General features: G+C 50.9%; 1 protein-coding gene across 14 annotated transcripts in view; it reads right to left on the bottom strand.

Annotated features, from left to right (window-relative positions):
* Positions 1–14,694, bottom strand: part of msi2b (musashi RNA-binding protein 2b) — a 547,783-nt gene that overhangs the window by 278,605 nt on the left and 254,484 nt on the right. For all 14 annotated transcript variants that reach the window (XM_038814534.1, XM_038814543.1, XM_038814535.1 and 11 more), the window contains one exon: positions 9,336–9,384. In XM_038814534.1, the coding sequence (XP_038670462.1) occupies positions 9,336–9,384 (49 nt within the window). The remainder of the gene's footprint in view (positions 1–9,335; positions 9,385–14,694) is intronic.

Here is a 14,694-nt window from a genome sequence, read left to right as displayed (position 1 = left end):
GTGGCAGCCATTTATCAACTTCTTTGGGGAAAATGAAGCTGTCAGAGCAGATACAAAAAGGGGGGGCAGGGGTAAGGTAAAGAAGGATGCATGGGGGGGTTGGTTGAGGTGGGAAACAATTAGTGGGAAAGGGGGACTGTGTATGTGAACCACGTTGGCTGGGTTTAGTTGATGGTTGGGTGGGTGTTATTTTGTTCTGTTGTTTTGTTCCTCTTGAAAACTGTTGTTAAAATTTATAGATGCCTCAATAAAATATTTTCCAAAAAAAAATTAGACCCGGCTGAAACTCCTGTGTGCTGATGTTTAACTTGTATTAGCATTCAATCTCTTCCCCATCTTGAGCCATCTTTCCGTTATCCCATCACACTAACGACAAACGCAAGGGATTTCTCCCCGCTGTCTCCACCAATATTTGCCCATCAGTCAGCAACACTAAAACCAGATTATCTGGTCCTTATCGCATCACATGGGAGCTTGCTGTGCGCAAACTGGCTGCAGAGTTTTCTGCATTAGTTGGCGGTAAAGCACTTGGATTTACCCAGAGGTTGTGAAAGGCGCCACGACATAAACGTCAGACTTCCTGCGTTACTCCAGGACCGATTTTTAACTCGTGACGTTAGAGTCTCCTGGGCTTGCCAGGCCGTTTGTATTTGAAGGGCAGCACGGTGAGCACAGTGGTTAGCACAGTTGCTTCACAGCTCCAGGGTCCCAGGTTCGATTCCTGGCTTGGGTCACTGTCTGTGCGGAGTCTGCATGTTCGCCCCGTGTCTGCGTGGGTTTCCTCCGGGTGCTCCGGTTTCCTCCCACAGTCCAAAGATGTGCAGGTTAGGTGGACTGGCCATGCTAAATTGCCCCTTTAGTGTCCAAAAAGGTTGGGTTGGGTTATGGGGATAGGGTGGAGGCATGGGGCTTGAATAGGGTGCTTTTTCCAAGGCCCGGTGCGGACTCGATGGGCTGAATGGCCTGCTTCTGCACTGTAAATTCTATGATACTCTGAAGCAATTTAGCCAAGTGAACGGTCTGCAACGCTACAATGCGACCTCTGTTTCTCATTTCTGAGCATCAGGAACATGGGCTCTGGCTATTTTTCTGTTGTAAACCTGGGCAACAGTTTATTCCGTTTCAACCGAATTAATGTCGATTTAAGAGAAATGCATAATGCCATGCCCACATAAACCTCCAGCTGGCACCATTACCGAGCTTTGCAGGTATTTTGAAGTGGCAAGACTGGCCCTTGCTATTCCCAGTTGCACCACTTCAGCTGGCTCTTGTGACTAAACGGGTATTAGCGCCAAATTACAGCCACTCGATTCCTATATTTTGAGCAGCTCATCCCCGATGAGGATGAAACAATGATTTTGTTTCATTAAACAGCAACCAAAAAAATAAAGAGGCAGAATGTATTCCAAACTCCACTCGCAAAGCATGAATGGCATTGACTCCTGGTGTCAATGTGAGGTGTTAAGTATTCAGCATAGTTTTCTGCAATAAGAGCTCTTGTGAGAGACCGGCGATGGTCCTCTGACTGTGAGTGGGGGCAGCTGAGTGTAGTCGCGCCATTTGAGAGTGCGGAGGAGAGTGGGGGAGGGGGATTTTCAGAGCCATCACCTGACACGTTGCTGTAACTGGGATTATTCAACCTGTCGGGTCTAATGCACGTCAGGGAAGAAGAATATCCACACAACGTGATGCTGACATAATTATTTTTTATTTTATAAATTTAGAGTACCCAATTAATTGTTTCCAATAAAGGGGCAATTTAGCGTGGCCAATCCACCTAGCCTGCACATCTTTGGGTTGTGGGGGCGAAACCCACGCAAACACGGGGAGAATGTGCAAACTCCACACGGACAGTGACCCAGAGCCGGGATCGAACCTGGGACCTCGGCGCCGTGAGGCTGCAGGGCTAACCCACTGCGCCACCGTGCTGCCCTTATGCTAACATAATTCTTGTGAGAAACTTTTAATTTAATACCTCTATATGTTCCCACAGTCAGTAACAGACCTGCCACCATTGGGTATTTTCCCCTGGAGGTTATAGAAGGACCAGCCACGGGGCATGGTACGCTCACATCGTCAAGGGTTTAACTCCCAGCTGCGATGTCGGGTGGTCACAGCTTTTAATCGTTATCGAAGGTTACAGGACACGAGTCAGGAGGTCACGAATTAAGAGTGAGATGTTCAAGCGTTTTGCGTCAATCCGGTTCCCCACTAATCAAACGGACCGGGTGAGTTTCTTTCTGTTCTTGGGTAAAGTGTTCAAAGAGCTCCGTGGCGAAATCTCCAAGATGCCCCTTCACCCTCCTGGCTCTTGGGGAGGCCAAGGCACAGAACCAGAGTTTTCCAGGGGGATGGTTCGCGACGGCTGGATTGATTGCTTGCGAGCTGAAAGCTACCCTGGAGGCCTGAGCGAGGCTGAGCGTCAAATGGGTTCCAAGTTCCTTGGCCTTTATTTTTAAATCGTGGGTTAAGCGAAGCTAAAAGCGCTGGAAGTTCTGTCAAGTGCCGGTGAATTGGCCAATCGCCTCATCAGTCGAACAAAGAGGCGAAGAAGGGTCAGGAGAGGAAAACACCTTCAAAAGGAACAAATCCTTTCCTCAAAATGGGAAATCCACGGGCCCAGCCCTTTGACTACAATCCAGGCAGATGTAAGGGAGTCCTCGTGGAGGTCATATTGGGTCTCTGGGAGTGGGATTGGCAGGGAGCACTCATTCCACGCAAGTGAAGGTGAGCTGTGTGTTGCCATTGAGCCTGATTATTAAACCAATGACCTGGCATTACAAGGGCCACATATACTGTACTGTAGAGGGCCTAATCACCAGCCGTGGGTTCAATCCCGGTCCCAGGTCACTGTCCGTATGGAGTTTGCACATTCTCCCTGTGTTTGCATGGGTCTCGCCACCCCCCAACAACCCAAAGATGTGCCGATTAGGTGGATTGGCCACTTTAAATTGCCCCTTAATTGGGAAAAAAAAAATTCGATACTCTCCAGGGGAGCAACTGCTCCAGTTGAAAGACTTACAAATGGGATCCTTCTGTCCCGCTGCGGTCAACGGTGTTCCCCGTAGTTTGCACGGTGACTGGGGTGGGGGGTGGGGGGTGTCGTCGTCATCGCGGGAATGGACGGAAACTCCTGGCCTTGAACTCACTTCAATTCCAGTCCAAAAGGTAAACCGTACACACCCGAAGAGGAGCGAGGCCCACTCGTTTCTGAATGCCCGCTCGCCATATCCTCCAGTCCGTTCTTTCCATAAAGACTTCTAATTGTAGTCTGAACTCATGGTCTCTGCACAGTGCAGTCTGGTCGCTGTACAGTGCAGCCTGGTCGCTGTACAGTGCAGTCTGGTCACTGTACAGTGCAGCCTGGTCCCTGTACAGTGCAGTCTGGTCGCTGTACAGTGCAGCCTGGTCTCTGCACAGTGCAGTCTGGTCACTGTACAGTGCAGTCTGGTCGCTGTACAGTGCAGTCTGGTCGCTGTACAGTGCAGTCTGGTCGCTGTACAGTGCAGCCTGGTCGCTGTACAGTGCAGTCTGGTCGCTGTACAGTGCAGCCTGGTCTCTGCACAGTGCAGTCTGGTCGCTGTACAGTGCAGTCTGGTCGCTGTACAGTGCAGTCTGGTCTCTGCACAGTGCAGTCTGGTCGCTGTACAGTGCAGCCTGGTCGCTGTACAGTGCAGCCTGGTCCCTGTACAGTGCAGCCTGGTCTCTGTACAGTGCAGCCTGGTCGCTGTACAGTGCAGCCTGGTCCCTGTACAGTGCAGCCTGGTCTCTGCACAGTGCAGTCTGGTCGCTGTACAGTGCAGTCTGGTCGCTGTACAGTGCAGCCTGGTCGCTGTACAGTGCAGCCTGGTCGCTGTACGGTGCAGCCTGGTCGCTGTACAGTGCAGTCTGGTCGCTGTACAGTGCAGTCTGGTCGCTGTACAGTGCAGTCTGGTCGCTGTACAGTGCAGTCTGGTCGCTGTACAGTGCAGTCTGGTCGCTGTACAGTGCAGCCTGGTCGCTGTACAGTGCAGTCTGGTCGCTGTACAGTGCAGTCTGGTCGCTGTACAGTGCAGTCTGGTCGCTGTACAGTGCAGCCTGGTCGCTGTACAGTGCAGTCTGGTCGCTGTACAGTGCAGCCTGGTCGCTGTACAGTGCAGTCTGGTCTCTGCACAGTGCAGTCTGGTCGCTGTACAGTGCAGTCTGGTCGCAGTGCAGTCTGGTCGCTGTACAGTGCGGCCTGGTTGCAGTGCAGTCTGGTCGCTGTACAGTGCAGTCTGGTCGCAGTGCAGCCTGGTCGCTGTACAGTGCAGTCTGGTCGCTGTACAGTGCAGCCTGGTCGCTGTACAGTGCAGCCTGGTCGCTGTACAGTGCAGCCTGGTCGCTGTACAGTGCAGTCTGGTCGCTGTACAGTGCAGCCTGGTCGCTGTACAGTGCAGTCTGGTCGCAGTGCAGTCTGGACGCTGTACAGTGCAGTCTGGCCGCTGTACAGTGCAGCCTGGTCGCTGTACAGTGCAGCCTGGTCGCTGTACAGTGCAGTCTGGTCGCTGTACAGTGCAGTCTGGTCGCTGTACAGTGCAGTCTGGTCGCTGTACAGTGCAGTCTGGTCGCTGTACAGTGCAGTCTGGTCGCTGTACAGTGCAGCCTGGTCGCTGTACAGTGCAGTCTGGTCGCAGTGCAGTCTGGACACTGTACAGTGCAGTCTGGCCGCTGTACAGTGCAGCCTGGTCGCTGTACAGTGCAGCCTGGTCGCTGTACAGTGCAGTCTGGTCGCTGTACAGTGCAGTCTGGTCGCTGTACAGTGCAGCCTGGTCGCTGTACAGTGCAGCCTGGTCGCTGTACAGTGCAGTCTGGTCGCTGTACAGTGCAGTCTGGTTGCTGTACAGTGCAGCCTGGTCGCTGTACAGTGCAGTCTGGTCGCAGTGCAGTCTGGCCGCTGTACAGTGCAGTCTGGCCGCTGTACAGTGCAGCCTGGTCGCTGTACAGTGCAGCCTGGTCGCTGTACAGTGCAGTCTGGCCGCTGTACAGTGCAGTCTGGTTGCTGTACAGTGCAGCCTGGTCGCTGTACAGTGCAGTCTGGCCGCTGTACAGTGCAGCCTGGTCGCTGTACAGTGCAGCCTGGTCGCTGTACAGTGCAGCCTGGTCGCTGTACGGTGCAGCCTGGTCGCTGTACAGTCCAGTCTGGTCGCTGTACAGTGCAGCCTGGTCGCTGTACAGTGCAGTCTGGTCGCTGTACAGTGCAGCCTGGTCGCTGTACAGTGCAGCCTGGTCGCTGTACAGTGCAGTCTGGTCGCTGTACAGTGCAGCCTGGTCGCTGTACAGTGCAGCCTGGTCGCTGTACAGTGCAGTCTGGTCGCTGTACAGTGCAGCCTGGTCGCTGTACAATGCAGACTGGTCGCTGTACAGTGCAGTCTGGACGCTGTACAGTGCAGTCTGGTCCCTGTACAGTGCAGACTGGTCGCTGTACAGTGCAGTCTGGTCGCTGTACAGTGCAGTCTGGACGCTGTACAGTGCAGTCTGGTCCCTGTACAGTGCAGACTGGTCGCTGTACAGTGCAGTCTGGTCGCTGTACAGTGCAGGCTGGTCGCTGTACAGTGCAGCCTGGTCGCTGTACAGTGCAGTCTGGTCCCTGTACAGTGCAGCCTGGTCGCTGTACAGTGCAGTCTGGATGCTGTACAGTGCAGTCTGGTCGCTGTACAGTGCAGTCTGGATGCTGTACAGTGCAGGCTGGTCGCTGTACAGTGCAGCCTGGTCGCTGTACAGTGCAGTCTGGTCGCTGTACAGTGCAGCCTGGTCGCTGTACAGTGCAGTCTGGATGCTGTACAGTGCAGTCTGGTCCCTGTACAGTGCAGCCTGGTCGCTGTACAGTGCAGCCTGGTCGCTGTACAGTGCAGTCTGGACGCTGTACAGTGCAGTCTGGTCGCTGTACAGTGCAGCCTGGTCGCTGTACAGTGCAGTCTGGTCGCTGTACAATGCAGACTGGTCCCTGTACAGTGCAGTCTGGTCGCTGTACAGTGCAGCCTGGTCGCCGTACAGTGCAGTCTGGTCGCTGTACAGCGCAGCCTGGTCGCTGCACAGCGCAGTCTGGTCGCTGTACAGTGCAGTCTGGTCGCTGTACAGTGCAGCCTGGTCGCTGTACAGTGCAGTCTGGTCCCTGTACAGTGCAGTCTGGTCGCTGTACAATGCAGACTGGTCCCTGTACAGTGCAGTCTGGTCGCTGTACAGTGCAGTCTGGTCCCTGTACAGTGCAGTCTGGTCGCTGCACAGTGCAGTCTGGTCGCTGTACAGTGCAGTCTGGTCGCTGTACAGCGCAGCCTGGTCGCTGCACAGCGCAGTCTGGTCGCTGTACAGTGCAGCCTGGTCGCTGTACAGTGCAGCCTGGTCGCTGTACAGTGCAGCCTGGTCGCTGTACAGTGCAGTCTGGTCGCTGTACAGTGCAGTCTGGTCGCTGTACAGTGCAGCCTGGTCGCTGTACAGTGCAGTCTGGTCGCTGTACAGTGCAGTTTGGTCGCTGTACAGTGCAGCCTGGTCCCTGTACAGTGCAGTCTGGTCGCTGTACAGTGCAGTCTGGTCGCTGTACAGTGCAGTCTGGTTGCCTTATCTGAGCAGGTGTGGATTGCTGCCTGCAGATTGTCACTCTGTTGCAAGCTTGACCCATTATATCACAGAATGGTGCCACACAGCACTGACGCTCAAAGCGGTAGCTTGTGGACCAGCAGTGGTCTGTGAGATCCCTCCAGGTGGGCCCACAGGCCGAACCAAAACGAAGTCACAGGTGCGCAAAGGCATGGTTGAAGCCATAGAGGAGAACAAGCTGAAACCCTCCTTCTGTACTGCTCGTGTGACATCTCGCAACTCGACAAGGCATCCTACACACCAGTAAAAAGTGGGTTTCCAAGCAGCATTTGTGTTATCGTCTATGTTGTCTGATTAACACAGATGTTCAGCGCTAGTTTCTGAGATGAAGATTATCGTGATGATTTTATAAAACATCGATTGTCATTAAAAGCCCATCTGGTTGATGGATGTCCTCTAAGAGAGGGAAATCTGCCACCCTTACTCGGTCTGACCTACACGTGACTCCAGGCCCCACAGCAGTGCGGTTGAATCTTGACTGCCGCCCTGAAATGGCCAAGTGAGGCATTCAGTTCAAGGGTAGTCAAGGACAGTCAACTGCTGACCGACCTTCTCAATGACACCCACATTTCATGAAAAGAATAAACTTTAAAAAATATACGAGAGTGTTTCAGATAAACATGTTCCCTTGTAGTATCGATGTTCATAATCTGAAAATGTCTTAAAACTTTTCCTTCTGGCATGCATCAATCATTTACTTTCTTCATTTAAAAAATGAACGCACAGAAATGTATTACATTTAGTGCCAACAGAGCAGCCAAATATATTTTTTTCTATTGTCCAAATTTGCTGATGCACTCCACCCTTCTGCTCAGTCTTTCCAGATTTTTCTGCAATAATTTTTGTATTGTGCCCCCTCCCCCCCACATCCTTTCTGCGAAATAGAGATCAGAACACAGCCCGTCGAGCCAGCTCCGCAATTCTATTCAATCATGGCTGATCATCTACTTCAACACTACTTCCCCGCACTCTCCTCAAATCCCACCATTGTCATCGGTATCCAGAAATCTATCGATGAGCTTTCACAGTTCATCCGGGGGGGGGGGGGGGGGGGGGAAGAGGGGGGAAGAGGGGGGGGGGGGGGGGGAGAAGAGAGGGGGGGGGGGGGGAGAGAGAGAGAGAGAGAGAATTCCAAAGGTTCACCACCGTCTTGAGTGGAGAACTTCCTCCTCATCCCAGCCGTGCATGGCCTGCCAGGAGACCGTGTTCCTTGTTCATTTTGGAGTGGGACTTAAGCCCAGAACCTTCTGACTCAAGAGGTGGTAGTGCTGCCAAGTGGGTATAACACTAGTGACGGGAGCAGAGAGTCGCATGCATGTAAAACTTAGAAGGGAAATGTTAGAATAGCGAGGCACAAATCCTCACCAGCACAAGGAAACGTCTGGATGCTTTTGGCAAGGGGGGAGACGCCAGTTGGCAAGGAGGTGATGGAGAAGCCCGTCCCCTGATGTCCTGCAATGGTCACTGGAGTGGAGGTTGTGCTGCATGTAGTGGCTGTGGGTACATGGTCATGTCCTGCGCAATAGGTTAGCCTGCCCACAAGGAGGCGCAGCCAAATGCCAGGCCACAATCTCACCAATACAGTCACCGGCGTGTGCCAGCCCTGTGCTGTGCTGTAGCCGTTGTGGACGGCACATCCGGCCATCTGCTAACCCAGGCCCCCTCCATCAAAGTGTTTTCCCCCAGATCCTCCACCAGCCAGCTGTGCCGTGGTCGTGGCACCCTGGCCAATGCGGCATATCAGGATACCTTGACCACCGATCAATCACCCTGCCATGCCCCCTGTCACACAAGGCCTCTGGAAGCAGGAGAGCTGACAAGAGCCTCCTTCCTCCGAACCATCCTTATTTTAAAATTGAGATTGACAAACTAGAGAAGCGCAACTTGCTTTGGGAATAGAAACCTCCTCTTCCAAAAAAGAAGAGGTGCAATCACATCTGTCCGCAGATGTGCAAGAGCTGGCTGCTGGACCCATCCTGTGCAGCCAGAGCCTTCATTGGACTCCAGATTAGTGGTTTCCATTGGAAGATCATTGCTCCAAAAAACAGGAGAGCGGTAGGACAGGCATAAAGATGAATGTCAAAATCCCAATCCAATACTCTCAGTGAATTGTACTGTACAGCGTTCTCCAAGCATGATGTGCACAACTAAATACGACAGCGCAACCAAACTCCTTTGTCAACAAGTCTCAGGATGATGCACAAAGCGGACACCAGAGGTCCATGGGCCCAGAGACAGGTACCAGTTTCAAAAAACGCAATGTTCTGCAACAGTCTGAAAATGAACCGGGCCATTCTTGTAGGAACAGAGGAATTTAAGGTTTTAATGTGTCAGAATATTTTGAATAATATTTTCAACTATCATCAGATGTAATTTTCACTCAACAGTCTAGATTGCCTCTTATACAAGATAGACTCAGGACTTGAACCTGCATCGTCCTGCAATTATCTCTTTGGCTTCAAATCTGCTGAAGCTAACTCTGGCAGTGGTCACCCATCCATTACTTCAGTCCTGTTGCTCTACCCATCCAAATGCCCTCAGACCTCTGTTGAATTTCAGGCCTATTGTGTGGAATACTGACATCAAGCAACGGGGACCATTATACCCATGTCCTAAACACTCACATCGAGTACGATTGGGATATACAATGCCCTGACCCTTTCTGCTATGCGAGAGTGGCTCAGGTGAGATTGGGGTTAGTGCTGGAAGCTCTCACTCACCTCTATGCCTGTTGGTTGTCTTATCGAACATTAGCATGGCATCTTCTACCTGTAAGACAAAAAAAAAAGCAGTTCAGGTTAGATACACATACATTAATGTTAATAATCAGAGAGCTCGGTGATGCAGAACTCAAAGCAATAAAGTGACCAGCTCATGGGTAGCCATGTAAACCAGTTTGAATCACAGAATCATGCAACCATCTTGTATCTGTTGCTCCAGAATTGTCTGCTGTTTTGTATCCATTCTGTTCCACAAAGTGGCAAAGGACGGAATAAACCTGCCACCCCACACCATCGATGGCACCCAGCAAAAAAACAAAAACAAATTTGTTCTGAATGTTTTCAAATTAGGTAGCCAAACTAATGGCACAAATCCTTAAGGAAGGATTTGTGATGAGGACATTGACATTGGAGCCTTTGAATGAGGGGGATGGGATTGATCGCAGTCCTCACCATGCATCCTTTACTTGGTATTTCTATTAAGATTATCTTTCTTTTTTTTTTTAAATAATTTTTATTGAAAAATTTTGAATTTATACAACAATAACGCACCTTAGTAAAATACCAAAAATAACAATAATATTAACAATCATAAACATTCGCCCCACCTCCATGAACAACACAGCATTTTAACAACAATGCAAATTAACACAATATAAAGTTACAGAATAGACACTACAATAAGGAACACCCCCCCCCCCCCCCCCCCCGGGTTGCTGCTGCTATTGACCCAGTTACCTATCTTTGAGCCAGGAAGTCCAGAAAAGGCTGCCATCATTTATAGAACCCTTGTATTGACCCTCTCAGGGCAAATTTGACCCTTTCCAATTTTATAAATCCCGCCATGTCACTGATCCAGGTCTCCACACTTGGGGGCCTTGCATCCTTCCACTGTAGCAGAATCCTTCGTCGGGCTACTAGGGACGCAAAGGCCAGGACACCGGCCTCTTTTGCCTCCTGCACTCCCGGCTCTACCGCAACTCCAAAAATCGCGAGTCCCCACCCAAGATTATCTTTCTTACCCATTTATCTCCTGCTGCCTTGGCAGATGTCCAACTTCATGCCAGCAGAGATAGGTTTTATCCATGCCTCGCAGTGAGTGAAACAGCTCTGTAAATCATTCAATGCACGTTAAATTCTCCCGTGGACATATAGGCAAGCTATACCTCCATTAGCTCCTGCTTGTCTTGCCACGTCAGTGGGTATAACTCAGTGCATTGGTGCATGTTCTCTATAAGCTCTGGGCCCAGCTACTCTTACCCATCTGGGGGCACAACTATCTCCTGAGTGACTCCTGGAAGGAATGCACATCTGGCTGTGTTACACACAGCTGAAACCTCCTTTTCTAACTTGCACAGACTTCGCCAGACAATGCCCCTGGCAAAACGCTGGATTAAAAAGGAATCAATCAAGCATAATGGAGGAGAAAGAGAAGAAAAGACTGCTCTGTAAGAGCAACTGATATTAAGTGCCTTTAATTATAGAACAGCGAACAGTACAGCTCAGTACAGGCCCTTCGGCCCACAATGTTGTGCCGACTACTTATCCTAATCTAAGATCAACCTAACCTACACCCCTTCAATTTACTGCTGTCCATGTGCCTGTCCAAGAGTCGCTTAAATGTCCCTAATGACTCTGACTCCACCACCTCTGCTGGCAGCGCATTCCACACACCCACCACTCTCTGTGTAAAGAACCTCCCTCTGACATCTCCCCTATACCTTCCTCCAATCACCTTAAAACTATGACCCCTTGTAACAGCCATTTCCGCCCTGGGGAAAAGTCTCTGGCTATCCACTCTATCCATGCCTCTCATCACCTTGTACACCTTATCTCTTCATGGGCAGAGCAACACCTATTGTGTGATTATGTAGAATGACATCACTTGTACAGCATAGAAACATTTGCCCAACCAGCCCATGCCAGTGTTTATGTTACACTCAAAGCCGCCTTCTTCATAAAACTCCAGCAAAGTCTTATTTCCCTTCTCAATTATCCACTTAAAAAGCTTCCCCCTTAAATGCATTTACCCTATCCACCTTAATTACCTCCAGTGGCAGCAAGTTCCACATTCTCACCACTCTCTGGGGAAAAAGTTTTTTTCTGAATTCCCTATTAGATTGCTGAATCACTACCTCATTTTGATGGCCCCCTGCCGTGAGCCCGTGTGTGTGTGCACGCATCTCGTCAAGTGGGGTAATCCATGCTGCCAGGAATGGAATGGAGTCCAAGCCGATTGTTACAATTGGGGAAAATGATGCTCCTGGTGAAAACACTGCTGGGACACTTAGGCACAGTTAGGGGCACTCCGAGCGCTAGCTGGGAGTTATCACACTCTTTCAACTCAACCTGCAGTTGGATTGCTATTGCCTCGTGGCCTCCCCATTCGAACCAATGAAAATTGGATGGAATTTTCCCTGATGGCACAGTTGCTGTGCACAACATCAAGTGTGCAAATGGACCAACGTCAAGTGTGCAATGGGGGCTGCCGAAGTTTCATCCCCCGTATGGGTCGAGTTAGTAAATCTCAACTCGGGGGTCGGCTGGGGGCCATTGGGGAGGGTAGAGGAGGAGGTGGGCAGTGTTAGTACAGAACTACATCTGATTTCTGGGACAGAGGGTGCGGAAGGTCAACGATTCTGATTGATCATTATACAGTGTCCCCTCGTGGATTCAAAATTGGCAAATGGCATGCGCACGCTCACAGTCTAGACCCACGCTCGATGAATGGTCACTTTGGACGAGCGGGCAGTGGGTGCCCATCAGACTGGGCCACACCTCAAGTCAGCACACTTGGTAACGGGAGGTTGGGAGAAGGACACACAGGTCACACGACAAATTCTACCCACCGTTTGGTTACAGGTCCCTTATTTATACTAACACAGGATACTTTTTAATACAAAAAAAAAATCCAATTCTTTCTGTGAGCCTCACTGTGAAATAACAACTCAATTTCTATTCACTTCAATGGTTTGCAAGCTGGATCCTATTTTATCTCAGAATGCTGTATCTCACTGCTGACTGACCGTGGCAATAATGGATTGCCAAGTGCTTAATCCCAGGCGCACACCTGCAGCCCAACCGTGTCTGTCTGTGTCTGCATCACAATCGCATCCAAATGTCTTCCTGCATCTTCCGAAGCCTGTCTGAGGTAGCTACGCTGTCAAAAGACCAGGGTGGATTAAAGAGGGCTATTCTCCAGCCGGCTCCACTCTTACTGAGCCATCCTGACATTATCAACCAGGGGAATAGACACCCTTGCCCTTCCCCGCCCTGTGGCAATTTGACAAGACTCGGCATTATGAGAAACGCAAGTCTGGCTTTCAAATCCCCACTCTGGAAAAAGCTCGAAATCTCATCCATGAGTTCGGTTGTTGAGTTCCCACACAACGCGCCCCCTCCCCTTCCCGGGCGCAGGCACACTAGTCCACAGCTGACAGACTCAGTCTCTCTTCTGTAGCACAAGGTTCTGTCTAACAATTGATGCAATCTAGACCCCCCCGCTACACAAATCCCAAATCGATTCTCGTTTTCCAGGGTGGATTCTGCGGGACCGAGCTGATACAGAATAGACGAGGGTCTTTGCAGAACACCCACACGCAGCGACCTCCGAGACTCTTCTACGGAATGGAAGCATCCATGCAAAAATCAGGCAGCGAAGCCTCTCCTTGTTGGGAGTGGGATGGAGGGATGGGGATTTACGTTTACGATGGGGATGGGTCCGAAGACAATTCATTCACCCAACTGCGAATACCAAAGGCATTGGCCGCACACGGAAACGGCCGGAGGAAATCAGGCGGAGAGAGACACGCAGACAGTCAGACAGACGTGATCAATCAAGGAGTGGATGCGCTCAGAGATGGGGAGACTCAGAAAGACAAGTGGCAAGCAGTCAGAGCGTGCGAGAGCGGGAGTGCGAGAGAGAGAGAGTGCGAGATATGGACAGACAGAGGGGGAATGCAAGGCAGTATCACGGGAATTGCAGTCAAAATCAAAGAGGACTGATAAAGAAATCTTTCATTAAACTAGCTGTCAGTGGTTTCCAACTGAACATCTCCTCTCACTGCCGCTTCCAGAGGGCTGAGGTGACGCAGTTCACTTGGTCTCCGTTCGATTCAGAAATCATGCGCTTCCACTGCACACAAACTGAGAAATGACATGGTCTAAATCAGCAATCTGATTCACAGAGAGCAGAGCGTGGCGCACAGTTACCGGCCGAGGAATCTTAAGAGGCCCCAGACTAATGTTTCGGAGACACGAGTTCACCAGAGCAGCTGGAGAAATTTTAATACAATTAATTGATAAAGCTGGAACAAAAGGCTAGTCTCATTAATAACGATCACAAAACCATCAGAGCAGTGTGAAATATGTCCCTCGGGGGAGGAAATCCGCTGTCCTTATCGAGCCTGGCCTAATGATAAAAATAATAACAATAATCTTTATTGTCACAAGTAGGCTTACATTAACACTGCAATGAAGTTAGTGTGAAAAGCCCCTAGTCCCCACACTCCGGCGCCTGTTCGGATACACAGAGGGAGAACTCAGAATGCCCAATTCACCTAACAGCACGTCTTTCAGGACTTGTGGGAGGAAACAGGAGCACCCGGAGGAAACCCACGCAGACACGGGGGAGAACGCGCAGATTCCGCACAGACAGTGACCCAAGCTGGGAACCAAACCTGGGACCCTGGAGCTGTGAAGCAACAGTGCTGACCACTGTGCTACCGTGCTGCCCTACTTTGACTCCAAACGCCACGCTAACATGACTGGCTGCCATTGGAGTGTCCTCTGAAATAGCCAAGCAAATCACTCAGCCGTAGGTAACTGACCACCAGCTCCTCGAGGGCTATTAGGGATGGGTGATGAAGTCTGGCCCTGCCAGCTATGCTCATGTCTCACGGTTGAATGGAAATGTACCTTTTACTTTGTGGCCTTGATGAGGTGCTGAAGTATTGACCAATGACAGTGTTAACCCCCCCCCCCCCGCCCCCCCGCCCCCGCGCAAATAGCCCCCACATGTTTCAATTTTCTTTTTATATAAATTTAGTGTACCTAATTCATTTTTTCCAATTAAGGGGCAATTTAGCGTGGCCAATCCACCTGCCCCGCACATCGTTGGATTGTGGGGGCGAAAACCACGCTAACACGGGGAGAATGTGTAAACTCCACACGGACAGTGACCCGGGGCCGGGATTCGAACCTGGGACCTCGGCGCCGTGAGGCAGCAGTGCTAACCCACTGTGCCACCGTGCCGCCCGTTTCAATCTTCTATGCAGCCTGGCACACTACTTCCAAACCCCAGGCCCATGCAGGCCAAGAAGAAAGATAGAAAGATGCCCCACAATGCTCTGCACCCCCC

This window comes from Scyliorhinus canicula, chromosome 12, assembly GCF_902713615.1.
Source record: "Scyliorhinus canicula chromosome 12, sScyCan1.1, whole genome shotgun sequence".
NCBI classification, from domain to species: Eukaryota; Metazoa; Chordata; class Chondrichthyes; order Carcharhiniformes; family Scyliorhinidae; genus Scyliorhinus; species Scyliorhinus canicula.
The sequence above is the reverse complement of the archived record's forward strand: the minus strand, read 5'-3'. Positions and strand labels throughout refer to the sequence as shown.